The sequence below is a fragment of the Juglans regia genome, chromosome 15 (genome assembly GCF_001411555.2).
Source record: "Juglans regia cultivar Chandler chromosome 15, Walnut 2.0, whole genome shotgun sequence".
In the NCBI taxonomy this organism is placed as follows: domain Eukaryota; kingdom Viridiplantae; phylum Streptophyta; class Magnoliopsida; order Fagales; family Juglandaceae; genus Juglans; species Juglans regia.
Genome location: NC_049915.1, coordinates 7,395,626 through 7,422,722, shown reverse-complemented (window position 1 = coordinate 7,422,722; position 27,097 = coordinate 7,395,626). Strand labels below are relative to the sequence as shown.

Sequence of the window (27,097 nt, the reverse complement as noted above, 5' to 3'; positions counted from 1 at the left end):
GCCGCCTCCAACATCAAGAAGGCTGAGTTCTATCTTGTAGGAACTTCAGTACAAAGGCTCTTCTTAGATGTTATGCTCGCACACCTTGGAGCAACTTTGAATTTCTCCAATCTAACAGGAGAATATCTCACAAATCTCACAACCATTCTGACTAGTGTAACCAAGTCATCAACATCTTTCAAGCCATCATACACAATTAAATTCTAAATATGTGCAGCACATCTAACATGCAAATAATCACCATCCAAGATTGTCTTATTCGTCTCTATAAGATAGATCTTAAGATATCTCAATGCAACATTGTTAGACGAAGTATTATCAACTGTAACCGTTGAAACTCATGTCAACACCCACTCTTTTATTGCGGCTTCCAAGGCCTTCCCAATCGTCTCACCCTTGTGATCGAAAATTATACAGCAGTTCACAATTTTCTTATGTAGTGTCCAATCACAATCAATGAAATGCACAGTTAAAGACATGTAATTAAGATTTTGGACGGACATCCAAGTATCGGTAGTGAGGCAAACAACTTGACCTTCCAAATGGCCCCTCAACAAATCCTTCTCCTTTTGGTAATGTTTTTTAATATCATTTGCTACAGTGTGATGAGAATGAATATTAAACCTAACTTTCAAGCAATTAGAATATTCTTGAAACCCTCTCCCCAAGGTAGCTCGTCCATGATAACCATACAAGCTAACTTTCTTCTACACTCATTGGGGTCATACTTAGTATACCCCTTCAACGTAGAACCCTCACTACTCTCATCCGCCATTTTTTCAGTCCAATCTCTAGTCTAGATTGACTCTTCTTTTGTAAGAATTTCAATATTGTACTCTTCTTGCATTGTTCTTCTAAGTGCACATTTAACTGTGATGTACTATGTTTCCTATACTGACATCCATAGAGTTTACCACAGTAGTTATACTTTGCTATGGGGTTATTGGGGTCACCATCATCTAGTTTGGTAAAGTAAGACCAAACTATATAAACAAATTTCTTGCTTTGTGTGGACTTGGGGGCAGGGAAAGGTTCTGTGGGGTTAGCACTGGGTGTAGGGTTAGGTGTTAGGGTAGGCCCGGTAGGGGTGAGACAGCTATCACTAAAATCTGAGAGAGTAGAGGAAGACATTCTCCAAAACAATCAACAAATCTGAAATTAAAACAAAAAAATGTTACTAATATCAACAATCAACACATAGGGATCAACAATCGAAACATGTCACTAACCTTTTCATTATTATAATTTATTTTATAAAATAAGCATGCACAATCAAAGATTCAAAATAGACATCATATTATTAAACTCGTTAGTAATTACTAATTGATTATTTATGCATCTAGTGAATTAATTAGATTAATGCTTGCTTATAAATGCAAAGAGCCTTCAAAATAACATATAAAGTTGAATATGTGCACGCTGTTTTACAAGTATTACATATTCAGCAAAAGAAAAAAAAAAGTTATACGGGTATTATATGCCCTCTGTGTGTGTGTTTTGTTTTTTTATGGAACAACTAGCGCTTGTGCAGAATCCTTGAGCGGCATTTCTAAGAGCATTTCTAAGAGAACTCAGGGCGTTATGTCTATTTTTTTATTTTTTTTTTCTTTCTATCTTCTCTTTTTCCAATCTCTATATTGTGTCAATTTAATAATAAAAACTTAAGCTGGTGGGATATATAAATTTAACCATCTATATTTAATCATGTCATGTGGTTGAATGTCCATAACTTTCTTATCTTTTATTGTCCTTCATCAGCTCAATGTGCATGTGGATTTAAGAAAATCCTATGAGTGTGTACTTGTACGTTTATGTTTCCTCTTTGCATATAATTCTAATGAAATAAGCATTGGTTGACTGTGAGTTCTCTTGTTTACATTGGGAAGCAGCATATTAGGGGATCATTATTTCTGGAGTGGACTAGGGACCATGCATCAAAAATAGGATGTCACAAACAATGATCAATCAAAACAGTCTGCTTTCAACCTTGGTAGTGTGGTATTTACCATTGGGCATGATCCCATTTCTGCAGATTTATTGGGAGAAAACACAGCAAGTTTATCTCCATCCAAAATCCCTAAATTAATCTAGGGTTTTCAATCCGAAACCCATGCACAAAATCACAAATTCACAACAATTCACAGTAACAAATCACATGCACTATCAAATCTCGATTCTTCACAACACACAGTTCACAAATCTCATCCTCCATCTCCATTTAATCTCAACCTTTCTACAATCTCCATAACACAAAAAAACATATATATAAAATACTAAGACTAAAATGTTCGGATTTGGGGTTTACCTTCAGCGACGGCAAAAAACATAGAAAGTGACAGAGATGAGCAAACGCCAGACACAATGAAGAGACGAGCGACAGAGAGAGAACTAAGAGAGAGTGATTTGATTTCGAGAAGGGGAGGAGGGGGGAGGGGAGGTCGCAGGAGGGGGAGTAAATTAACTCAGACCAAACGGCGTCGTTTCGTCTAGGGTGTTTTTACCAAAAAAAAACTCATAGGCATGTCATTTTGTCCATGGGGTTTTTTTAATATCTAATATATAAATATATATATATATATCTATATATCTCCTATATCTTAAAAGCGACTATCCGCATATGAACAGTAATAAATAGTATTGTTTTTTATACTTTTTATTTCGCATATACCCCTATATAACTAACTATTATTACAATTGTGTCCTTTTAGGTCTTCAATTTTACAAAAAAGTACATAAATAGCTTACTATAATTTCAAAAATTGCCATTAAAAATCATTTGCCGTGTAGTATTTTCCAAGAGTAATTCTACATACAGCCGTGAAGTGTATAAATGTCGTATAATCGCTTTAAAAAAAAGTGTAGTCCACTATTAAAAAATCAAATTTTTCATGTGAATCCTATGTTTTATTCATTTTTTTCAGAACGATTACACGACGGTTGCACAATTCACAGTTACAAATATATTTTCTCATCTTGTAAAGGTTTTGAACTCTTTTAGTGTATTGACAAAAAATGACCCTGACTTTTTTAGATGGTTTGGTGTGCGTGCAGTATGACATAGTCACATAAGCTCATACGCATATATATAGTAGGCAAGCACAATTGTTTTTGGAAAATTTCAGTCTTCCTGTTGCCTTCCTCTGGAATTTTTTTTTTATATTTATTTTTATTTGGTAATTAAAAAAATATTTTTTAACGATGTTGTCTATTTTTAAAAAAATATATATATTGAAAAATATTAAAAAAATGCAAGTGAAAAAAAGCAAAAAAAAAAAATCACATGAAATACACTAGCGGGAGCCCTCAACAAAGCAGCAGTGGCTGTTGAGCCACTCTTTTTTTTTTTTTTTGAAAATTGCAGCCAGTGAAAAAGCAAAAAAACAAAAACAAAATATACATGAAATACACTAGCAGGAGCCCTCAACAAAGCAGCGGTGGCTGTAGAGCCACTCTTTTTTTTTTCTGAAAATTGCAGCCAGTGAATAGTATGTCTTGTTAGGAATAATGCTAGCTATGTTATATGTCATGCATATATTTATGAAAAAGAGTCCAAATTAAATTAGAAAAAGCTAGCTAGCTAGCATATAATTATGTATATCATGTGGTGACGACTCACTAATCTTATTTCTATCCGGCTCTTTTATTGAACAAATAAATTTGGATTTGTCGACTTTTAGTTACTACATACCGTTCGACATTATACGCATGTTGTCATGCATATATTGGACAATTATATTTAATTGTAATTTCAACATGCATTATTATTATTATTATGTTGCTTATAAACTTAATAATATTTATGTAAGAAATTGTGTTTATAAACTTAGTGATTTTAAATATGCAACTCTCATGAACTTGTCAATTGAATGGTGATTTTAAATGTTGGCCCATTTATATAAATAATGGTGTTTCTAATTAGGTGTTGTTCAGAATCTGCTTTTAAAAAGCTTTTATTTAATTAATGAATTGTTACTATTGTATGCTTTTGCAAAGAGATTTTATTTTTGTATAGATTTTTTTTCCTTCCAACCGGACGCTACGTACAATGGGCATACATGCCTTGCACGTAGCCTCCTTACTAGTGTGTGTGTGTGTATATATATATATATATATATATATATATATATATATATCGGGGTAGAGGAAACCCAAAGCGAGGCTGGGCCCCCTCCATCCCCTTCCTCCGCTTGGGGCAGCAGATGCAAGCGGGGCTACCCGCCCCCGCATTTGCGGTGCGGATCCCCAGCCCTCCTTGGGAGGGGGCATGGTGAATGGGGCGGGACCCCGCTGCCCACCCTTAATACTCTGTTCTAATTTGTAAGGATTGGTAATGTATAGGATCCCACATTGTTTGAGAATAAGAATTTTTTACTCTTTATAATAATTCTAATGGAACTCTACTTACATTATTGATTAATATTTTTAGAGTATAAGCCATGTGATTAATATTTTTAGAGTATAAGCCATGTATGTAATTTGGGCCATTTATTATAGCATTGTAAATACATCTATGTCACTTATATGATAAGAGTAGATTTAAAGTTTTTTTAATTTTTGTTAATTGTATGAGTAAGATATCACTTTTTTTTTTTGTCAAATTTATTTTTATAAAAATCTATTTATAACTGTAACATTTCTCAAATTGAAAATTATGGTAGCTTGAGAGTGTAAAATGTAATTGTATTCGAAATTGTTTCTTTCATATGCTGTCTTTCAAATAGAAGAATCCCATCCGATCTGTCATTGTTAGAGGCATGTATCTTTTCCTTTATCAAATGCTTCATCATTATCCAAGATCGAACCTTTGTCTTTCGTTGTTGTCGTTTTCTTGGGATTAAATATTCTGAATTTCTTCCATTCAATTTATGTCATCACAATCCCTTCTTCTTTACTCGCTAATAATAGTCACCTTGATAGGATATTAAATGAAGAATTTCATTCGATTATTATTTAATTTAAAAAAAATTATTTTTTATGATTGTAAAAATATTATTTTATCAAAATATTTACCTACTCTAATTTAAGTTATGTTTGGATAGTGAAATATTTTCAAGTATTTTGTGAAAAATAGTAAAAAAATAATGATAAAATATTAAATAGTAATAAAAAATAGATAGAAAGTAATAATAAAATAATAAATAGTAGTGATGTATTATAAGAATATAGTACCCAAACTAAGCCTAAATTAATTTTAAATAGAAACCAGCCCCTCCATGTTTCTCTCTCCCATTTTCCTCCTTTAATCAAAGTTATTTCAAATTTGTATTGCCCAATCTCTAAAGGCTAAGATATGAATATGGCCATATATCCAAACTTGATAATTGTTTATGCTTTAAATCTTTGAGATCTAAAATAGATCTTTTAATTCTGCCATTATTTATCTATAAATATGATAAGTGTCTATTAAACATATGACAAGTATATATTTTTTTAAAAGTTCATCTTAAAAAGTTGATGTGTCCCTTCATTAAAAAAAAAATATATGTACTTGTCACATGTTCATCAAGAGACACATATCAATTTCTTAAATAGGTTTTGATCTCCAATTCAATTTGGAAGAAAACTCCGTAAAAAAAACACTATTTAATGCACAACGATAAGTTCCAAAGTCATTGATTAATCTCGCATAAGCAATGGTTATATGATTAAGATCCCTTACAAGTTTTTCTTAATCTTTTATGCACTTTTAAAAAGATATATAAGCTGATTGGAATGTAATTTGTAGATTATGTGAGTTTCGGTATTAAATATTGTAAGATTCATTTATTAAATACGTTTATCTTTCTTCGAATTGAAAAATTGTATAAAATCTTGATCCAATGCCTAGCACAAGATCTGGACTCTTTTTAATCTTAATAATAATAATTTTTAATAAAAAAGTCTCACTCTCATACCCAAAAAGAGTATGTATGTTCGGATCTCAAATTCATCTCAATTTATTTTATCTAATCATTACAACTTTCTCAAATTCTAATACAAAATATAATAAATAATTTAATTTTTTTTAAATCTCAAAATAATAATAATATTAAAAATAATATTTTATTTAATTTTTAACTTTCATCTCAACTCAGTTCAATATCCAAACGTTGAATGAAACTCATCCCTCCAATGTGAGGAAAATTTTATCTTGCTTTCAAACACTCCCTAATAATAAGGTGTTAAAAGCAAGCGATGGTGTGGATAGCTCTTTTTATTTATGATTTTTTTTAAATACATTCTTCCAATTCTATTCTATTCTGTTGTCTAGATTTTATTCTTTCTATTCTACTTACTCAAGAAAAAAAATATATTAAAATTATAAAGTGATTTCATAAAAACTAAATTTATAAATTGACGTAATTTTTTATGGTACGTTAAATTTATTTTATAATAAAAGTAATTTTATTAAGATATATCATATTAAAACACATCATCTTGTAATTTTAAAAAAAGTCTCACTCTCTTACCCAAAAAGAACACAAAAAATTTAATGAATAAAACTCATAAGTGGTTTTAAATTTACGAACCGACGTAATTTCTTATAGTACATTATATCTATTTTACGATAAAAGTAATTTTATTATGATATATCATATTAAAACACATGATCTTGTAAGTTTTTTTTTTTTTTTTTTTTGTGAAATATATTTATCACTAAAGTTTTTTTTTTTTTTTTAAATGCTAAAATCTTAAAACAAGTAAAATCTATCACATTCACTGAAACTTATTTGGGGTAGAGTGGTGATTCAGTGTAGATGAGGACAGTGCATTCTGCAGAAAATGCACGTGGGAAATAAATTCCAACATAAATTCCAAATCACTTTGATCAGGTCGTCTTTCCAATACTAAACTGAACTTTCCTCTGTCTTTTTCTTTTCTTTTGTTGTTTGACTACTGCTATCAGTGCATGAAAGCTAAGCTTTCAGACCACAACATGTTCATCAAATTGTTTTATAGCAGTTAGCTTTATTCTAAACATCCAATTATTTCTAATATTTTTTATTCTTTTATATATATATCGTATGTGTTGTTTATAGATAATTGTTGGGATTCTCTATTTGCCTTAATATGTGTCTCTTTCGGCGTTTGAATAGTAAAATGAAATAAAATTATTTTAAATAAAAGTTGGAAGTTGAATAAAATATTATTAGAATATTATTTTTTTAATATTATTATTATTTTAAAATTTAAAAAAATTAAATTAGTTATTATATTTTGTGTCAGAATTTAAAAAAATTATAATAATGAAATGAGATGAAATAAAATAAAACGCTTTTACTATCTAAACGAGACATTAATAATAAAATTATTTTACTACTTACAAAATTAATTGACATTGAATGAAGTGTCATGCAACAAAAAAATTGGAGCTATTGTATTCTCAAGTCGGTGTGTAGAGCACACAATTTACGCCACTTAAATTGTAAATATTGAAAGATAAATTTTTCAAAATACATGAGATTTAGAAATTGAAATTTTTCAAAATTGATTGTTGAAAAAAAGAAGAAAAAAACAGATGAGTAATGAAAATATTACGGTATGAGATTATTTTGTGAATGATAATGATAGAGTCATGGACTCCGTTTACCCATCTGTGTATATGAATTATCAAAGGTCTGGACTTTATCAATTTGATTTTGAGAAATTAAATAACTAGGTAAGAAATATTACAGTACGTAAAAATAAATTTATAAATTGACATGATTTTATATGATCTATTAAATCTACTTTATAAATAAAAGTAATTTTATAATTTGACATACAACATCAAATCACGTCAATTAATATATTTATTTTTATGTAATTTATTTATGATTAAAAGATTTATCTAACTAAAATGATAAAATACGGTTGTTTAGCTGAGGCTTAGCTAGATTTTAGAGAGTAGGATGTTAAGTGCTGTTGATGAATTGGTCTCATCTTCTCATTCATATTTGAGGTGAAAATATATGAAAATTTAGACCCACAGTCACATTGTTATGCTATATAATAAGAATAATATTAGATATTTTCTTAGAGTGTGTGATTCATAATTAAAAATAATAATTTTTTCATGTTATTCTTAAATAAGTTAAAAACGGTTTATCTTTGAATTGAACAAGGTGTATTTATTAATTAAATAGAAATGATTTATCAACAATTTATATACAATCACTTAATAAAATAATAATAATTTTTTTAATAAAATTTCTCTTTACTTTTACTTTAGTTTTATATGATTAGATTTTTTTTTTTTTAAATATTATTATATTAAAAATTGTGATTTGGCTTTCTTATGATCTTATCCCTTTTCTGGCTGAACTATTTCTAAGGCCATGGTGGTGCAAATTGTCTTCTTTTTCGGTACTGCAAAATGTTGGGACTGTAAAAAGAGTAGAGATGGGCAGCGTGGGACCCGTTGTTTGACTGCAAAATGTTGCAGCCTACAGCTGGCCCTGCTCATATAAAAGACAACTAAAATTTACATTCTCTTTAGTAAATTAATATATCTAAAATAATTCATAATTAGTGTTGTTTGAGCAGTATATTTACACGTGATTATTTAATTCTGTAATAATTCTAACAAAATAATTACAGTACGATACCGCTTCTATATGTGGAATGGAAATGAACTCAACTAAACATAGCAATTATCCCATAGTTTGTCTGCGAGACACGAGACAGGAAAAGGGTTGGCATTGATATACGTAGATTTGTTTTTTTCTCGCGTGAGAATTCTGGAACGAGTGTCTTTTTGTCGAGGAACTTCATGGACCATGGTTTTTCGTAGATCATTCAACGGTGAAGGTGAAGAAGCTGGTTTTGTTGGGATCTAATGCCAGTCTGCTCTAAATCTGTGAGTTCTTCTGTTCTTCTATTCAGTTCCCTCCCCCGGAATTGTAAGCCTTGCCTTTTTTAATTGCTCAAGTTTTTGCCTTTTGGGTTGGTCTTGCATACCCAAATGTTTTTAACTTCTTTAGCTGTATTTGTTTATCAGTAATTATATTCTAGAGCTGTTTGGTTGCTGAGAAAACTTTCGAGGAAAGATATGATCTTGCTAAAATGTACGATACCAAGTCCTCTCATCGTGCCCCGTGTTTTCTCGACAATGAATCAGAAAAATTTTGTTTCTTGTTATTGGCTGTGAGTAGCTAATACTTTCATTCTTATCTGTCTGATCTCTTACTCTGAAGGACATGTTCATTATGAAGTTGTTTTCTGGTGTGTTAGCGTGTGTATATTCTGGTGCATTACAGTCTCAACTAGATCTGAAATATTTCTTCCCCTATTCTGGCTAATTATGATGAATTTGGTTATTTTTTAGAACTTGTTTCGTACATGTAGTTAGTTTCATCGAAACTGCACGTTATTGTTTGGTTTTAATTTGTTCCAATTTTTCATGTTTGTGGATTAAAATTTTCATTTGACATCCCCAAATGGAATAGGGAGTTGTTGAGATCTTAAGTCTTTTTTGTAACTCTCTCTCTCTCTCTCTCTCTCTCTCTGCCTGTTTCAATTTTCCTTGAACAAATTTATTGTTTTAATCTAAATTTCCTTGAAGATGCATTAACTACTGGTAGTATTGTTTGAGTGGTTTTACGTATAAGAAAAAAAAAGTATTTTTTGAGTGGTTTCATCTCAAAATATTAAAAAGGAAAAAAAATAAAGCAGAAAATTAAAAAGAGACCGTAACTAAGTGATACCAGCAAAACTCGTACATCAGAGGGGAAAAAAACCAAATTTAGCAGTCTATATGTGTATCAGCCAATGCCATCAAGTAAATGTTGCCTTTTAATCAATGCCGGTTTGACGATGAGAGATTACAAATGTACAATAATGGTGATATTGCAAATGAACAATAAGGCAATATTGAAAAGGACGTTTTAAGATCTAGGGTTGGTTCAGAATCATGGAAGCATTGTTGCTTGATAATGTTGCTCCAATTTGCTAGTTGAGTACTTGATTTTGAGGTAAACAATGTTGAAAGCTGTTCTAAAGAAAGGGTCCATGAAGTGATGGCTGAGGACAACTAACACTGAAGTGAACTTTTGATTTTTTTTTCTTTAATCACATTCTTGAAAGTTCCTTTCCATAGCAAAACTTCCACTTGATATGCTTTGTTATCCTGAAATTTTTTAAGGTGCAAAGGTTAGTTTCTGAGTCAACTTGGTACTCCCTCTATTCTTGCCTCTTACTATTGTAGCGGATGGCTTTCTTATATTGGCTTTCCTAGGCTCTAATACTCATCTAGTTTCCCCCTTATTACTACTCGTTAAGTATGAGTTATTATGTTGCAATTAGCAATGTCTTGCTCTGATTGTGAACTTCTGTTACAGAAATTAGCATTCAACATTTTTTTTATCAGCCTTCACTTTCTGCGATTACTGGGTTTTTCTATTCTGTGGTTGTCTTTTATTTATAGTTTTCTTCATCTAAGAAACATAACAAGAGAAAAATCTGAATTTCTTAACACTATATAGAGCTGGCTCTGAACTGAAACCTTCCTTATTATGAAGACTTGATCGCCGTCTTGAAAATGAAACATTTTTTTTCTTTAGCTACATTGGCAGGTTTTTATTATGAGAAAAAAAAATCATATTATCTTGAAAAATAAAAAGAAATAATTTACTTGTAGTAGAGTCATTGAACTGCTGAAGAGGATAACCATAGCTGGTATATCCATTAACTGTTTCTTTTGACCCCCTTGTTTGTGTTTTTTTTCTTTGTTTTCTTGCATTCGTTTGTATTGTTGTTCACTAGTCCAATATCTTTAAATAAAAGAGTTAATGTCAGCCTATTTCCCTTATGCTCAGGTCAAGGACAGTCATCAACTGATTTTTGTTTTGAACATTGAAGAAACATGAAGTTTGGATCAAAGAAATCCATTATGCCTTTTCGGTTGAAATGCAAATCAGCCTCCCGGTTTTCTGTGTTTCATTTGAAAAGAAAATCAGCCACCAGGTTTTGTATGTTCCCTAAGGCGAAGTCAACTAGCTATGGTCCTGGCGATACTCCAGTCTATCTTAATGTGTATGACTTGACACCCATGAATGGCTATGTTTACTGGGCAGGTCTTGGTATCTTTCATTCTGGTGTGGAAGGTATGTTTTTGTCCATTTTAGAAATGCCAAATTAGTGTCTTCATTCAAATGACTCGTGGTTAATCCCAGGATTACATAGAATCTTATGCTTAGCTGTCTTTATTTTGCTTTCACTTGATGATATCTGTATCTACTACTTCTACTTAATCAGTAATATTATTCTTGGAGGAATAGGTAGTGTTTCAGTCCATATGTGCTCTTTAAATTGAGCTATGATACTCTTCATCAGTTCATCCTAAATTTGTCATCCTTAGTCACATCCAATTATGTATGTGACGCATTTTTAGCGGCACGTTTTGCTTTTAAATTGGAACATTATGAAATAGTCGTTGGAAATAGAGAGAAATTGAATGAGAAAAGGGATCCTAACACGAATCTTGTTGAGACTCTAGGAGGTGCAGAATATTTGTGGTCCATGCTTCTTGGATGCCTATTTTGCTGACTTGCACGTGTGTGTGATTCTACTTAAAGGTGAAATAAGAGCTAAGCTAAACACTCTTTAACTGGGTTGGGAGGGAGGGAGGGAGGGAGGGTTGGTGTCCTGCATTCCGTTATAAGTAATTACGTAATACAAGCTAAATTAAGAAAAGGAGGGAGAAACAAATTGCCAGTTGTGTGAAAAAATTGGTTTCTGATTGAACAGTAGCATAGCTAATAAGTTTTAAAAGCAAGTAGGATATGAAATCTGTACTTAGCTACTCTCACCTCATTATATTACTTTTGGGTTATCAAATGAATGTCCACGACTTTCTGATAGCCACAACTGCTCTGTACAGTTCACGGTGTAGAATATGCATTTGGAGCTCATGACTACCCCACGAGTGGTGTTTTTGAGGTTGAACCGCAGCAGTGCCCAGGCTTCAAGTTCAGGAGATCAATATTCATTGGGACCACCAGCTTGGACCCTAATCAGGTGAGATCATTCATGGAGCGCCACTCATCAAGCTACCATGGAGATACATATCACCTAATTGCCAAGAACTGCAATCATTTCTGCACGGACGTTTGTTACAAGCTCACAGGAAAACCTATTCCAAAATGGGTAAATCGACTAGCAAAAATAGGTACTCCCTCTTTATTTCCTTCTGACACATTGTTTTATTAGTTCATTTAACATTACTTGCATGGAGTTTTGTGCCAAAATATATTTTGAGCATTTTGGATTCAAATATTTGCTTGTATCCACAAAAATTGAAGCCCTTCAAGATTTTCATTCCATGATTGTGCTGCTACCAATCCAATTAAAAGTTGATACATTTTGTCACAAATGACTTCTTATGTTTTGTAATAGAAATCTTAGTGAAAAATTTATCTGTAATCACCGGCACCCATGACTTTCCCCTTTCAACCCTTGTAACTACAGACAGCATCATAATCTATGTGACTTGAACTGTTGGATTTTATATTACCGTCTAGCTGGACAACTTTTCCTTGTAGTTAAACCTTCTCTTTTCCTTAGGTATTAGCCGCCTCGACTAATAGAGTGGCACAAAAGTTTGTATATACCGTGATGTTTATGTAATTTTGTTAATCAAATTTGTTTCCTTCATGGTAGGTTCGATATGCAACCGGATACTCCCGAAAACCCTCAAGGTATCTGCTGTAAGGCATGACCATGATTACGAACTGCATGATAGTGAGAAGAAGAGGCTAAGAAGTTCCTTCAGTTGCCTGTCCTCGATCTCCACAAGGCAAAAGCAATTATCAACATCTTCATTATTTCTACAATCGCCCTTGAAAGGTTGCTTACCACCATGGGAATTAAGGTGGTCTCACTTTGGTTCTTTGAAAGAAAGGTGAGAAAATGCTTGGAAGGTATGCAATCAGTTGATGTTCTTAGTACATCAAACGGCTTAGCTTGAAGAGGAAACTTATTTTGTCAGCTGGCTCTTGAAGGCATGCGGCCCCTTAATTATCTTTCGAATTTAGAATAGTCAGGAGGTGCTGCTTGTCATCATTGTAACGCTAGTCTGATGTCGAAACCATTAAGAAGAGAAAGCATGTATGTCAAAGCATTGCCCTCCTTTAGCTGTAGATTGTACTTGTAGTGTGTTTTGTTTGATTTTATTTTATATTTTAGGTAGTTTTTGTTGTTCATGGCAGATTCTTTTCCAAAGTTTGTTGATTCTGGTATTGGTACAGAATGGAAGAATCTTCTTCCATCGTTATTCAGCCTGTAAATACTAATATAATGTGATGTTTGTGATATTTCATCCTTCTTTCTCCTGTCTATTACAAGTTGAGCGATCAGAAGAAGAGATTTGGATAAGTATTGCTCGCTTTATAAGTTTGGTCGCTATCAAGGAGAGTAGTTTACTCACAAATTCAATTACCTTTTTTTTTTATTTTTTGTAATAAGATAAGATTAAGTAACCCTAACGGGTTGGCCCAAGTGTTGATGGTTTTGGTCTTTGGGGTATTACTTTCTTTAAGGTCTAAAGTTAAACACTTCATGGGTATAAACAATCATTTGGGGCCAGATTTTCTGGTAAAAAGGCCAATGATTTAACTAATTTTGTGTAGGAAAACTTTCGAGAGTGCGGTGCACGGGATTAAGATTTACTCTAAAGGGATGGGTCTGAAGGACCCTGCCTTAGAGAGGTTCACGACATCAAACAAAAAAAAAGAAGAAGAAGATTAAAAATCAATTTGTTTCTCAATAAATCTTTTGAAAGCGTAAGCAATCAAGAGAACTGCGAAATAAAAAATAAATAACTAAAAAATTCAATTCAAAAGAAAAATGACTAAAATCACTTTTGTAGCATTCTTATGTTAATGAAGTGTTTTTCAAGAAATAATCTTAGGAGTAGCCACTGTTTGAGAGCAGCTACTTTACATACCCTATGTGGCATTATCCCAACTATCTATCTAGGAAGAAGAAATTAATAGATTATAGTATGTGCATTATGTACACCACTACGATGAATGCAATACAGCACTACTCATTTTTCAAACATGAATGGTTCTCAAGTAAAAGAGCACTAATCTCTACAGGTGAAAAGTGCATGAACAGAGGATACTGTTTGCAGTCTTTTTTTTTTTTTTTTCTCTCCAGTGTGTTGCCTCATGCAACAATTATTAATCCAAGTTAAAAAGATGACCATATGAAATAGATTATACATTAAAAAAAGAGAAAAACATGTGAATAAATAGTAACTTGGGATTGAGAATTCCTAAATGGAGATAGGCATATGTCTAAATTCTAAGTTCTTGTTAAAATCTATCTGATAAAGAGGATCTTACCCAAAAAAAAAAATGAATTTGAAGGGATTTCTACTGTTTTAAGGGGCGAAGATAGACTTTGGGTCCACCCAGATAGTGAACTCATACAAGGTTTCTGTTTTCCAAAGCTCCATACAACAAAATCAACAAAAATGGGAAGGGGAGAGAAAAGGAAACAAAAATTCTTTGTACAATCATTTTTACGTATTTTTTATACATTTTACTAATATGATTGACTACGTTACTTTTTTTTATATAAAATAATTATTTTAATCAATCATATTAGTGAAATTCGTAAAAAATATACAAAAATAATTGAATATAACATATCTCAAAAGAAAAATGTAATGATTTGGTCAAAGGGAAGTACTGGAAAAGGGATTCTTGCAAGGCATTGGACATGCTTTTCTTGTGACCCAAACAATCCTATATAGTAGGGTGTTTTTGTCTTTTAAAATGATGTCGTTTGGGTTAAATAGCTTAGTTACACTTGATCACACGTGGCTAATGACGAAGCAAGAACGGAAGGCATTGGATACATGTGTCAAGTCAAATGTCATCATGATTTGTGTATTAAAAAATTCTACTAATATTAAAAGGGTAAAGTTACTCATCATCCTCGCATCATCTTATAATATAACATTAAATAATTATAGATTATTTATTATATTTAATTTATAAACCTATTATCTAATACTACATTATGAGATGATGAGAAGATGATACGAAAATATATGATGAATAAGTTTTTTCTATATTCAACTTATGCTATCTTTTAAATTTAATCTAATATAATTTGATTTAAAAGATAAATTTTAAAATTCACAAATCAAGTTTTCTCTCTTAAAATAATGTGAATAGCATGTTTTACACACCAGCACGAAAATAAAATAAGAGAGCTGCTACATTTTCCGAAAAAAGCTCCCGAATACACTTCACCAACAGCACATTTCAATTTTTTATTTTTATTTTTATTTTTATTTTTTCATATATTTTTTTAATCATCATAAACATTTTTAAAAAAATAAAAAAAAAATCACAATATCATTCAAAAACTCTTCCTTAATCATTAAAAAAAAAAAAAAAAACTAACATTTGAGATACTTTTTGGTCCGAATTCGGGATGTTTAGCATTTCTCATAAAATAACTCAATATATTGCGGACCTTGCATTATATGTCATCATTTCTGTCTTTTAATCTTTGCAGGCACCAATGTACACTTTTCCATGTCTTATAAAGATGCAAGCGATATAAGAGAAATTCTTGTCGTACACCTTATATATGGTTAATGTGGCACGTTCATCCACATGTTTTGGACTCATAAAATTTAAGAAAAATATTTTAGCTACAAAAAATTTTACAAGAATAAGTTTATTTCATATAATTTGTTAAATCTACTTTACAATATAGGAACATAAATTTAAAAGGAAAAAAAAAAAAACCCATTATGGAAGGTGCATATTATTAAGTCTCTGTAATTGTGAAACCAAAATGAGTTTTATTATGCATCAGTCACTATTCACTCACATATCCCACACTCGACAGCTTTTTTTTTTTTTTCATAAAATATGAGGTGTAGAATGGTAAATAATGGCCGATGAAAAGATTTATTCTATGATAAAAACTGACATTACCATCAACTTTTGAGCTTTTCTTTTAAAAGCTAAAGGATGATTAAAAAGTGATAAAAATATCACATTTTATATAACGGGATAAAAAGTGGGATGGTGAGTGTGATATTTGGCATTACTTAAAGTTTTCCTTCTTTACCTACTGGAATTGATGAGTTCATCTTTCATCCAGTAAACTGCACTATTTTACTCAGTAAAATTGTCCAAAAGATCAGTAAATAAATCAAACACAATTGAGCCTTCACTTGTTAGCCTTGGGCAAAGAATGCAAATGAGAATGAAAAAAAAAAAAAAGAAACAAAAAAAACAACAACAACCACCATCAATAGCTTGCCTTTTGTGCCAGCCTCTTCTTATTTCTGCAACAAAAATCTTGGCGCTGGACTCTATATTTCCTATATTGCTTGCATTTTGCATCACCCTATGGTACTTGGGCTCGGCTTAGTTCAACCAAAACATGTAATAATTGAGGAGTGTTCAACCATTTAGAATAGTGTTCTGATCATATAATTGAGGAGTGTTCAAACACATCGGACCATAGAGATACTTGTTCAGCACATGATTTCTGTATACACTTCCAATTTGTTTTTCAATAAATAACATAACCATACAAAGATATAACAGATAGCTCCGAATTAGTGTTGGCATAACAAACCTGCAGGCACACGAAAGAGATTATTCAGATTTACAGATGCAGAGTCTGACATAGAAGGGTTTCATGACATTTAATATTTGTGTATGTGACCACCACTTAAAGCAATACAACCATTATAGATTAAAATGCTTTGATCAAAGAGATCCATCCACCACCCCCCCCCCCCCCCCCCAAAAAAAAAAATGAATAGCACCATATTTACTGTAAGAATGTAACAAGGCAATAACAGACACCAATGTCTATGTCAACAGATGGGTGAATACACTCCTTGTTATATGCCCCGTGCATAAATACCAATTGAAACTATAAGATAACTCAACTGGGACAAGATATCATTTGGGGGCGAAGCCATGAAATTATCAATTGTCTTTCTGATGCAAAACACTAGGCAGGCTATTATTACCATTGAGAGCAGCAAGATAGATCCTTTTTTCGGGCAGCCCGATATCTGAATAAATCAAATTGCCCTGTACGCAGAATGGAGTAACAGCAATAAAAGCAAGTTAATATCGATCTCTAGATAGAGGCTACAATAGCACTATGAATTGTGCTGGGCCTGCTGGCATTCAAAAGTCGTATTAATGAAATTTATGTCATTTCTTTACAGCTGTAATGGATTTTGCCTCTCAGTGAGAAGTCATTGGATGATAGAGGTGCCTTAGGCCCTCACTTCATAATAAAACTAGTTTCCCACCACATGCAATAAGCGCTTCTGAATTCTAATTGTTCATTACTGCATCAATTTTCTTCACTTGACTAGTGCATAGCACCATACAGCAAACCAACATTATTAAGCCACAGGGCCAACCTCAACTAGAAGTTGCATACAGTTACAATCCCGCTCAAATCTTCTTCCGTTGGGAGAGTGAAACTGTAGACCACCCTACTGTTTGTAAAAAAACCATGTATAGTTTTGCAATGGTTCAAGCATAGCATCTATTGGAGGCGCATCTGGATAAATTTTTAGAGATCACTTGCCATTTATAATTGGAACATGACTTCGAAGAAGATTTTTTACAATTCAGAACTCCATGTACAGATCAGCATAAATAAGATCTGAATGTGCTCTTTTTTTTTTGGGGGGGGCGGGGGGGGGGCGCTGTAAGAAACTTTAATAATATACCTAAGTCTTCCGCCTTGTGGGTTTTTAAGGACCTAAACACCCCATTGACAAGTACCCATTCTCTATTTTTCTGTACAGATTATGACCTCTTAGTATGTACAACTGCTATGATTTGGAACTTGCAAATTCTTAAGTCAGATGATTCCCCAATTCGGCTTTTCACAGCTTGGGAGATAAGTTGGAGTCACGTCGAAGTGATTCCAACATTAGGAAGCAAAGGCACCCATACATGTCTCTGACTACAAACTAACGGTTACATTCTCATGCAAGAACTCAAGAAGTAATGTAACTAGCTTTCAGTAATTTCATATAGAAAATGATTGGATATGTTTACCTCACTTGCCATCAACCTTCTAAGATTGTAGGCATAAAGTTTTGGATCATCCTTTTCTTGCTGCGAGGGGTAGTAAATAGGTAATCGAATCACCTCTAAGTGATTTACAAATTGAGAGAGAAGAAAAATGACATGTCTCACCTACAAGTAGAGAATCGCATAACAATTAGGATTCGAAGAGTAATAGTTGCCACAAACACAACATTTCTCCAAACATATAAGCTCATGAGAAACAATGAGAAATAATGCAGATAGGAGCATACGTTGCAGAAATATGCGTATATGCAAAGAGTTCGATCACCATGGGAATTAATGGAAGACTGAGAAGTTTTCCTGCGTTTTCCCAGCTGTTCTTTCCACTAGCACTCGCACTTTGAGCAGTAAGTAAGTCTTAGTTTTAATGAACCTATAATTTAGTGACTGAGCTCTGAGCAGATAATTTTAGATTTAGAAGCCAACAAATCCATCAATACCACAGAATCTTCAAGCCTAATGGGAATAAATCACTTTTTTTTATAAGAGATATGCCGATGGGAATAAATAACTCAGACAATACAATTACAATAAGCAAACACACTCCCTTAGAAGTCTATCATTAAACCATCCAATTTGATTTTAGACCAGGTTTCACTAGGAGGATATTTAGAAATACATTGGCACTATTTCCAGTACTTCTCATACACCATTCTGTATAAAAAAGTATTTGTATTCCTACTAAAGGGGGAAAATAGATTAGTATTCCCTCCACCTTAAATTTATTCACGCATTTCTGTTAAAGCATCCCAAAACTACTTTCCATGATCAAAAGTAAAAAAAAAAAAAATGACCTTTTGTTCAGTTTCCCGCATTACCATTTATCATATTATTACTTGCATATTGAATGGATTCACAGTATTCACCCAAAACATTTTTTTTACAAGTAGTATTCACCCAAAATAGATTAGTATTCCCTTCTCATGGGATCAACAGCGTGTTACACAAGCTTTCATCATCTGAAACCAAGGTTATGAAAGTTAAGCACTGACCCCAGATATTGAATCCCAGGCAGGACTAAATCTTTGGAAAGGATACCGTAGGATCACTGGAAGCACTGGCACTTTTGCTAAAAATGCACCTGTCTTGAATGGCAGGAGGAAGTCTCCATTTGTAGTTGTGCCTTCTGCAAAAGAAAATAAAACAAAAAATAAAAAGCAATAAATACTGAAATGCAATCAGGGCTAGATATATGCATAATAAATCCTAATGCCGTAGCTTCCAATAAATGGCTTGGGAACCATTATAAATTTTCATTGGAAAGAAGAGAACTAAAGTATACAATAGGAAGCACCCAACTAGCGGGATGAAGAAAGGGAACACAATTCTAAAAACGCTAGAAAGCTAAAGGAGCAGAAACTATCATTTGCTGCCCTCCAAAGATAAAGAGTACTGAACAAAATGGCTCTTAAATCTACCACTGTCCTCTCACAATCTTTGAATGCCCTATTATTTAACGTTCTCACCGAACATCACATCAGGCATTTTTTTATAGGTAAAAACATCATATCAAACATAACAGGAACATCCTCCAAACATCTAAGCTATGATCATAGAGACAGTTATTTGATCATAAGAGCAAGTGAGCAACATAGCAGTGCTACAATTAATCCAGTCCTACACCATACATACTGCTGACAATTCCATTGATGAAGCTAAAACTCAAAGAATAAAGGAGAATTCCTGTCTGAAGATTTGCAAGTCTTTACTAACTAAAGAAGCCAATCATAGTCAGATAATTATAGGTTTCCATAACGGCAGGGTGGAGACTAGCGTGTAGATACTCAAGAAGACCAACCCTTTAAAACTTTCTACCACAGGAATTATTTTTTCTTTTAAGCACATTATGTAATATCATCATAACTGTTTCTTGCAAACGCAGTGCAATTTATTAATAACTTCAATTTTCTCAAGTTTCTATCGAAAATATAGTTGTGCAATTTCTGAAAAACAGCAGAAATCATATGGATATGTGGCATAGAAAATTGATTACCAGGAAAAAGCATCATTATTGGAGCAGACTTGTCTTGATGAGCTTCTTTAACTCTTTCAGTCACAACACCTGCAAGCAATTGAGGGATTAAAACAACAGAACAAATGTATAAGCCCAATAAAGTAATAGAGGAGGCATACCGCTCTACCGCTCTACCGCTCCAGTTACACTAGGTTAGCCGGTTTGCACTCAAACAAAAAAGAGAGGGTTGGGGAGGGGGGGGGGGTGGTGTGTGCAGGTTACCAAAATTATTTCAATCACTACATTGTGATTCAAGGATAAACGGTAAAATGCATATGTTTTTCTGATATGTTAGGGCAACAAAATCCTAGTCAAATTGGAAAGGTATCACACAGACTTGCATAAAGGGGAAGTTGAGACAAGCTAGGACAACCCTGACAAGTGCCGAACATAGCTAGGCTGTTGTAAGTTAAAAGGAGAAATGAATAGAAATGCCACAGCACGGCTGAAATAGGCTTCAAATTATGAACAGGTACTTATTAGCTAATCATGTATCGACAGTAAGAAGTCAAACATTCTTATTTTTTTATGAGTAGATTGTTAGCCCATATTTTATAATTGATTCTTTTGTATCTGACTATCTGTCTTCTTGTCTTCACAAGTTGTCTTATTTCATTAGTCATATCGAAGGAACCTAGATGTAAGATTGCTGCAAAGTTAGATCATTGGGTTGACCTCCTTGAACCAAAACAACCACAGGTGGGAGTCAGCCTAAGAAAAAAAAAAGTCACAACAATAAAGTGAGCGCTTTCTGCACCTTACCTTTTTCCATTCTTCCTCTCACCCTTCATCCCCTTAGCCCACACTGAGACTTGAGAGCTCCTCTCTATGTGGAGCATTATAAGTTAAATAGCTTAAAAACATTTTGAAATTTCAAAACAGTAGCCTTGCTTAATTTGGGTCTCTTGAAGAAGCATCTTGATTGGTATAAGTTAAGAGTATTGAAGTCAGTCAAAGCAAGTTATTATATAATAAAACAACTTTATTACCATTACATGACAGACTTCAGAATTTGAGGCATTGTTCTTTGGTCCATAAAATTACAGTAATCCAAAACATATCTTTTGAAAGTTCAATGCACATCTTCAGTAACAACTTCTAATCTTTCTTCTAATAGCGGGCTAATATCTTTGTATTGTGGCCAAATATATATATATATATATATATATATATCTTATTCAGTAAATGATAGGCCAAAGTTTTCAGCATTTGTTTTACTTTCAACCAAAGTTTCGGCAGCAATTAATATCATGATGTGCAGTTACAATAAAGAGTATTCTTGGAAATTTAAAAAAATAAACACTAGGAAAGATGCAAGGGAAAAAAAACGAGAGGCATTTTGAGTGATGTCCTTATCCTCCAATATAAAGAGCAGGAGTAAAGAACGTAGCCTATCCAAGTTGTACCTGAAACACCCTTGAAGTCAGATGACTTTGACTCCCGCTGAACATAAACACAACCAAGGCACTTGCTGCCAAAAACATACCAAGAGAACTTTTTTTTTTATAGGTAAAACATGCCAAGAGAACTTTAAACAATTTCACACCATTCATGCTATTCCAACGATAGAGAAAGTATTACGGACATCAAAAAGGGAAGAAGAAAATATTTGACAAAACAAAGGCTACTTTTCAAGATAAGTACAAAAGAAATACTACCAACAAGAAGATTTACAAAAGCTAGTAAATGGCGCAAATCGTCAGCACATACTGATTAAAGAAAAACATCCTTCTCCAAAATCATGGACTAAAGCTGAATATAGGTGATGCAGATACTTCAACTGAAAACCCTTTAAACAAAAAGACAAAGAAGCAAAGCAAGGAGGAGAATATTGTCTTCTCTAAGCAGACATGCTGCAAACATAATGGGATACATAGGTTGCAATTCTACAAAATATGGACGTGACTTGCCCAGAAATACTAAAGTGCCATGTTCTTCAAAATAGCTTGTAGGTTTGAAGAAGAGAGAAAAGAAATACATGGAAATGACTTCAAGAAACATTTCGTGTCAAGCAAAGAGGAGTAATTTTTAGATTTCATGACTCAGAAAGAACTCTAATTTTATGTACAAAAAAGCAAAGGAAAATCCAATTAGCTTTGAATATTCAAAATTTTAGAGAATTACTATTCAGTTTAACATTATTTAGTATATTGTACCTTAAATATTATAATTTTATTAATGCAATAATTACACTCAACTATTAAATTGTACAATTATGGAATTCATTACAAGAAAGCAAAAAACTTGAGGAAGTTCACATAAAGTGAACTAACCTGATGAGACCAACTAGAGGAAGTTTAGCCACTGATCGCTTTAGCAATGCAATCCAGGATCACAAGCAAAAGATTCAGAACAAAAATGTATCAGGAAAAGAACCACAATCTGTGAAAACATATCCATCCAATATGACGAAGCAAAGCATAAGTAACATGGGTTTTATTCAGCGTGCCAAAAGAACAAACCTTAGCAACAAAGCTCGGGAAGAATGAAGACATGTGATACAATATGTCTATATAGGAGACATGGTTAGATATAATTGCCCCAGGTCTTTCAGGCTCTTCACACACATCTTTGACCTCATTCTGCCCATGAGAAAAAAAAAAAAAAGAATCAGAAAATTTGAAAGAAGTAAGAACAAACAAATCTCAGAACACAAATCTCGCAGGACCCACACGATTAAACAACGAGATGAAAAATATTCAAGCACAACATTCACTAATTCATAACTGAAGTAATTGACTAATCTACAAAAATAATACGGAAGTTACTAGGGTGATGTTGATTTATATAGCGTATAGGACAGAACGTTAATGTGATCCATATAACTTTCCTAGTCGCTTTCGTCCTGTTTTATCTTAAAGTGAATTATATAGCAGCTGGCAAATAAAATTGGCTTTCTACCTTTAGAATAAAATACAGTTTCGATTTTGCTCCATTTTCTCCTTAAATCTTCAACGTAACATTGAAGCATTTTAAAAGTGGCAATGACGGTACCAAATTTAGTCTCTTGAATTTGGGTGATGCTACCTTTCATACCTTGCAGGAATGAAAATCAAATGGAAGTCAAAATTTGGTGGCCACAGAATTCGGGCAGGTACTCTAAGGGACTCATCCCAAAAGCCATTTTACATGGAACAATAAAATCACAGAAAGAGGAAAAGCATCGAGTACCAAAGCGGCAGATGACTTGTCGTCATTGTCAGGAATTCGGAACGTCTCTTTGATCCAATAAAAACCGAAAACGAAAAGCATGATCCTGGAAAGGAACTTCCCACACTGGACAATTGCAGCCCTCCTCCAGCCGCCCATGTGCGCATAATCCTCCTGCTCATCGTCGTCCCGATTCGGCGCCGAGAACAGCGTGCAAATCCGGCATATCACGTAGTACAAAAGCAGCAGGCTGATGGCGAAGACCACGCGTATCGGCACCAGGAACACCCACGCGATGGCAGGCAGGACCTTCTCCTCCAAGGACAGCTCGCCGCGTCCCATTGGTCCGTACGCGTCATGTCGAACAAAAGCAGCGAACTTCTTCTCCAGCTCCTCGGGGCTCTCGTTGGAAAAAAGGATGGAGGAGGAGGAGGAGGAGGACTCAGGCTTGAGGAGCGAGCGGTCATCTTTGGTGGAGCCCTCGTAGTGGATGGATTCGGATCGTTCGGAGAGCTCGGGCTTGGGTTGGCGTTGGCCTTGAGTAGGATGAAGGTCTTTAAGTTGGGTCTCCATGTTTTCGAAGCCCGAATCACCGGACGGCCATTGTTTTCACAGGGAGAGTTGTCTGGGGGAGGAACATCTACCAAAGATGAGGAGGGAATTGCTGTAGATCTGGAAAGGCATCATGATTGGGCTTGCCAAGAGTCTGCTGTTTGTGGTGCCAGTTACTGCCTTACTGGAAGTAGCGTTCAAGTTAGCAAATTCCGTGGGATTTTTTTTTTTTTTTTTTTCTTCTTCTTCTCTTCCCTTCTCTTCTCTTCTTTAAACCGAATCCAACCGAATTTCTTCGGAATAGATAGAGTTTTACTTGTATAAAATATTTTATAAGTGCATTTCAGATTTTTTTTTATTTTTTTGCTTTTATTTTATTCATTTTTTTAACATCTTTAAATATATATTTCATTACAAAAAATACATAAACTTAATAATATTCACTTACTAAATCACTAAAAATTAAATTTAAAAAAAATATGTCAACGCAGTTTCATTTTATCTCCTCATTTTAAACGTTTATGCATTTAATTTTTTTTTATATTTTTTTCTTTTACTTATTGAATAAAAAAGTGACTATTAATATTTTTATATTTTTTTATATTTTTTAAAAATGTTTAAAATATTAAAAGTTATAAATAAAAAAAATAAAAAAATAAAATTTTACCTACGAGACACATCCAGCAGTTATTGTTGGGGAGACCTTAGCAATACTCTTTATTTATTTTAAAGAAAAATATTCTAGACTTGTATTTTTTAAAATTATAAATATTACTTTTAATTGAAACATTCTAACCAGTAGCCGATTTTATTTTCTACACCACACCGGTTTAATTTTGTCCATGTCACGGTTCAGCTGATCCAAAATCGCAGCACCAGTCATTTTTATCCCACACATCTCTCCTCCGTCCGATCCTTTCCCATCTCGGCTTCAACGAGCTCACCGCTGTCGCACCCTCTCTTTCCTACTCCACCGCCTACACGACCTGACCCGGTCCCTACATTCTCTTCACTCCCTCTGATTCATGCATCTCTTGCTCCGTCTCAAGCCACCTCTAAGAGCACTCTCGTTGAATTAATTAAAATTAAAATATATTTTTAATGAATACAAGATAAATTTAATATTTAATTATTACATTTACATAAATTTTTATATTGAAATAGTTATTTTTTCATTATATGATAATAAAATAATATAAGATAAATTTAATTTTGACTATTCACATCAAATCTCCAAATTGAATTATCCATTTATTCATTATATAGTAATGAGTAATTAATAATTTTGAAAATTTTTTAATTTTTTTAATTATAAATTTATTTTATTTTATCATATTTTACTATTCATAATATTATATATTAATTAATAATTATATTCTAATTATATTTTTTCAATTGTCATTTAAATTAAAGAGAGAAATAATTGATATTAAAAAGAGAGAGAAAGAAATAATATAAAAAGAATTTGATGAATGAATAGTGTGTTCTAAATTTAAAAATTAGTTTGGATATTACTGTCAATGTGAGCAATTTACTGACCTAATAGCTAAATTCTCATTAGATTTAACTTTTAGCTAATCCAATGAGAATACTCTAACAACTAATGTTTTGAATATTGTTTTGATTGAGACATTAAAATGAGGTATTTTAATATTAATATTATTTTAGATATCGTTTTGAAATAATATATATAAAAAATATATTTTAAAATAATAAATTATATATAAATTATAAATAATTTAATTTAAATTAAGAGTTCAAAAATAAACCTGTAATTTAAAAAAATAAATAAAAAGAAGTAAAGGTGGAAATATATATATAAGATAAAATTTGATATATCGGCTGGTATAGGTCGGTGATTCGGCCAAAATCTTGACCGGTACGAAACAATCTCCTTTTCTGTACCGGCTAGTATGGCTTATTTCGGTAAACGATATTTAAAACCTTGCTAAGAACACATTGTTCCTGGCCTCACCGCCGACTATCTCCAAAAGTTTTGCTTGCAGTACTAGGATTGAGACGTTGAGCCCAGGCCGATGCATCACCATCACCTCCGAAAGGTCCAAGAACTATTTCTACACAATGTTTGTTTCTCTCAGTTTTGTTTGGTTGCTGAGAAAAATTGAGAAAAACCGTGTATTACGGTTTCTTGTTTAGCTACTTAGAAATTGTTAAAAAAAATTAAATATTGGTATTAGTTTTTTTTTCCTCAGCAATACCCGGTAAAGTTCAATGTTTGTGAAAAGATCGACTGTTTCTAGACCTTTGTTTGGTTGATGAGAAAAATTGAGAGAAAGTGTATTACACAGTTTCTCGTGCACCAAGGGAACCAGACTAGGGGAGAAGATTTTTCCATGCGTTTCACATTAAAAATAAAAAATAAAAAAAGAGTTGTGATATATACAGTTATTTTTATATATTTATTGTATATTTTATTAATATAATTTATTAAAATAATTATTTTATATTAAAAAAATGATACAGTTAATCACTTGGAGAATAACATAAAGAATATATAAAAACGATTCTACATAAAAAAATCTTTTAAAAAAAACACACGCTGACAAATTCATACGGATGTGCTGTATAGCGGCTGCCATATAGACTTGATCATATTATCACTAGAATTTTAACAAACCAAACTAGAGATTAGATTTCTCTGTCTTTTATATAATCTACATGGGCTGTGCTGCACATCAGCCGCACACCGCAGCACACCGCCCAATTTTTATTTTTTTTTTCTTCACTCAATACACTAGGTGTGCGCCGGCTTCTATAAACAGTAGGCTTACATTTATATTTTCTCAATCTACATATATAGAATTATATTTACGAGGGTTTAAACAAATTAAGAATATAATTTTCTTTTTTTTAATAATATTAAAGAAATATTTTTTGTTGAAGTTGAAGAATACTACAAGAATTATAAAAATGAAATTATTCTTGTATTATTTAATAATGGATCATAATTTTATTTTCACAAACAGTCCATTAAATAAAACGAATCGAGTCAAACTTAAGATTATTCGAATTGATTTCTAACGGCTAGTTGAGGCCACCTAATCTTGCCAATCTCTTTGCATCTCAAACGCGAGACTTGCAATGTCATTAAAGTGGCAGATATATAAGAAATAAGTTGATCATGATAATCGTTAACGGTTAACTTAAAAATAGCGCAACAGGCTGAAATAGTAAAAAAAATGATTTTTGGTCTGTTGAAGTTATTCAGACCTTGATCGGTATAGTGTGGAGCCCCCGAGGGTTGTTTAGTGCGGCTATACGGTATCTGTGCGTACATCCATGACAGAAAGTAATAAAT

At 32.7% G+C, this 27,097-nt stretch overlaps 2 protein-coding genes across 5 annotated transcripts; one reads left to right on the top strand and one right to left on the bottom strand.

Annotated features, from left to right (window-relative positions):
• The first annotated feature begins 8,569 nt into the window (after positions 1 to 8,569).
• On the top strand, positions 8,570 to 13,282 carry LOC108991611 (deSI-like protein At4g17486). Of its 2 annotated transcripts, none has more exons than XM_018965936.2 (4): positions 8,570 to 8,818; positions 10,776 to 11,063; positions 11,840 to 12,127; positions 12,619 to 13,282. In XM_018965936.2, the coding sequence occupies exons 2-4, from the start codon at positions 10,823 to 10,825 to the stop codon at positions 12,861 to 12,863; spliced, it is 774 nt and encodes a 257-aa protein (XP_018821481.1). In that variant the 5' UTR covers positions 8,570 to 8,818; positions 10,776 to 10,822; the 3' UTR covers positions 12,864 to 13,282. The 2 variants fall into 2 exon arrangements, with proteins under 2 accessions (XP_018821481.1, XP_035541588.1); XM_035685695.1 differs by lacking the exon at positions 8,570 to 8,818 and adding an exon at positions 8,860 to 9,105 and having other exon boundaries at positions 12,619 to 13,276.
• Positions 13,283 to 16,375: 3,093 nt separating this feature from the next.
• LOC108991699 (lysophospholipid acyltransferase LPEAT1-like) lies at positions 16,376 to 24,032 on the bottom strand. Of its 3 annotated transcripts, none has more exons than XM_018966056.2 (9): positions 23,248 to 24,032; positions 22,539 to 22,658; positions 22,350 to 22,387; positions 21,483 to 21,547; positions 20,056 to 20,124; positions 19,055 to 19,188; positions 18,030 to 18,089; positions 16,893 to 17,039; positions 16,376 to 16,572 (listed from the first exon to the last, which is right to left on the bottom strand). In XM_018966056.2, the coding sequence occupies exons 1-8, from the start codon at positions 23,797 to 23,799 to the stop codon at positions 16,932 to 16,934; spliced, it is 1,146 nt and encodes a 381-aa protein (XP_018821601.1). In that variant the 5' UTR covers positions 23,800 to 24,032; the 3' UTR covers positions 16,376 to 16,572; positions 16,893 to 16,931. The 3 variants fall into 3 exon arrangements, with proteins under 3 accessions (XP_018821601.1, XP_018821599.1, XP_018821600.1); XM_018966054.2 differs by having other exon boundaries at positions 18,030 to 18,170; positions 23,248 to 24,030; XM_018966055.2 differs by having other exon boundaries at positions 16,976 to 17,039; positions 18,030 to 18,170; positions 23,248 to 24,030.
• Between the last annotated feature and the right edge of the window lie 3,065 nt (positions 24,033 to 27,097).

Coding starts and splice junctions, on each gene's coding strand:
- LOC108991611 (XM_018965936.2), top strand. CDS start 10,823: ATGAAGTTTGGATCAAAGAAATCCATTATGCCTTTTCGGTTGAAATGC. Junction 11,064..11,839: donor CTTTCATTCTGGTGTGGAAG/GTATGTTTTTGT, acceptor TGCTCTGTACAG/TTCACGGTGTAGAATATGCA. Junction 12,128..12,618: donor AAATCGACTAGCAAAAATAG/GTACTCCCTCTT, acceptor CCTTCATGGTAG/GTTCGATATGCAACCGGATA.
- LOC108991699 (XM_018966054.2), bottom strand. CDS start 23,799: ATGGAGACCCAACTTAAAGACCTTCATCCTACTCAAGGCCAACGCCAA. Junction 19,189..20,055: donor AATAATGATGCTTTTTCCTG/GTAATCAATTTT, acceptor TTTCTTTTGCAG/AAGGCACAACTACAAATGGA. Junction 17,040..18,029: donor GAAGGTTGATGGCAAGTGAG/GTAAACATATCC, acceptor TTCTGCGTACAG/GGCAATTTGATTTATTCAGA.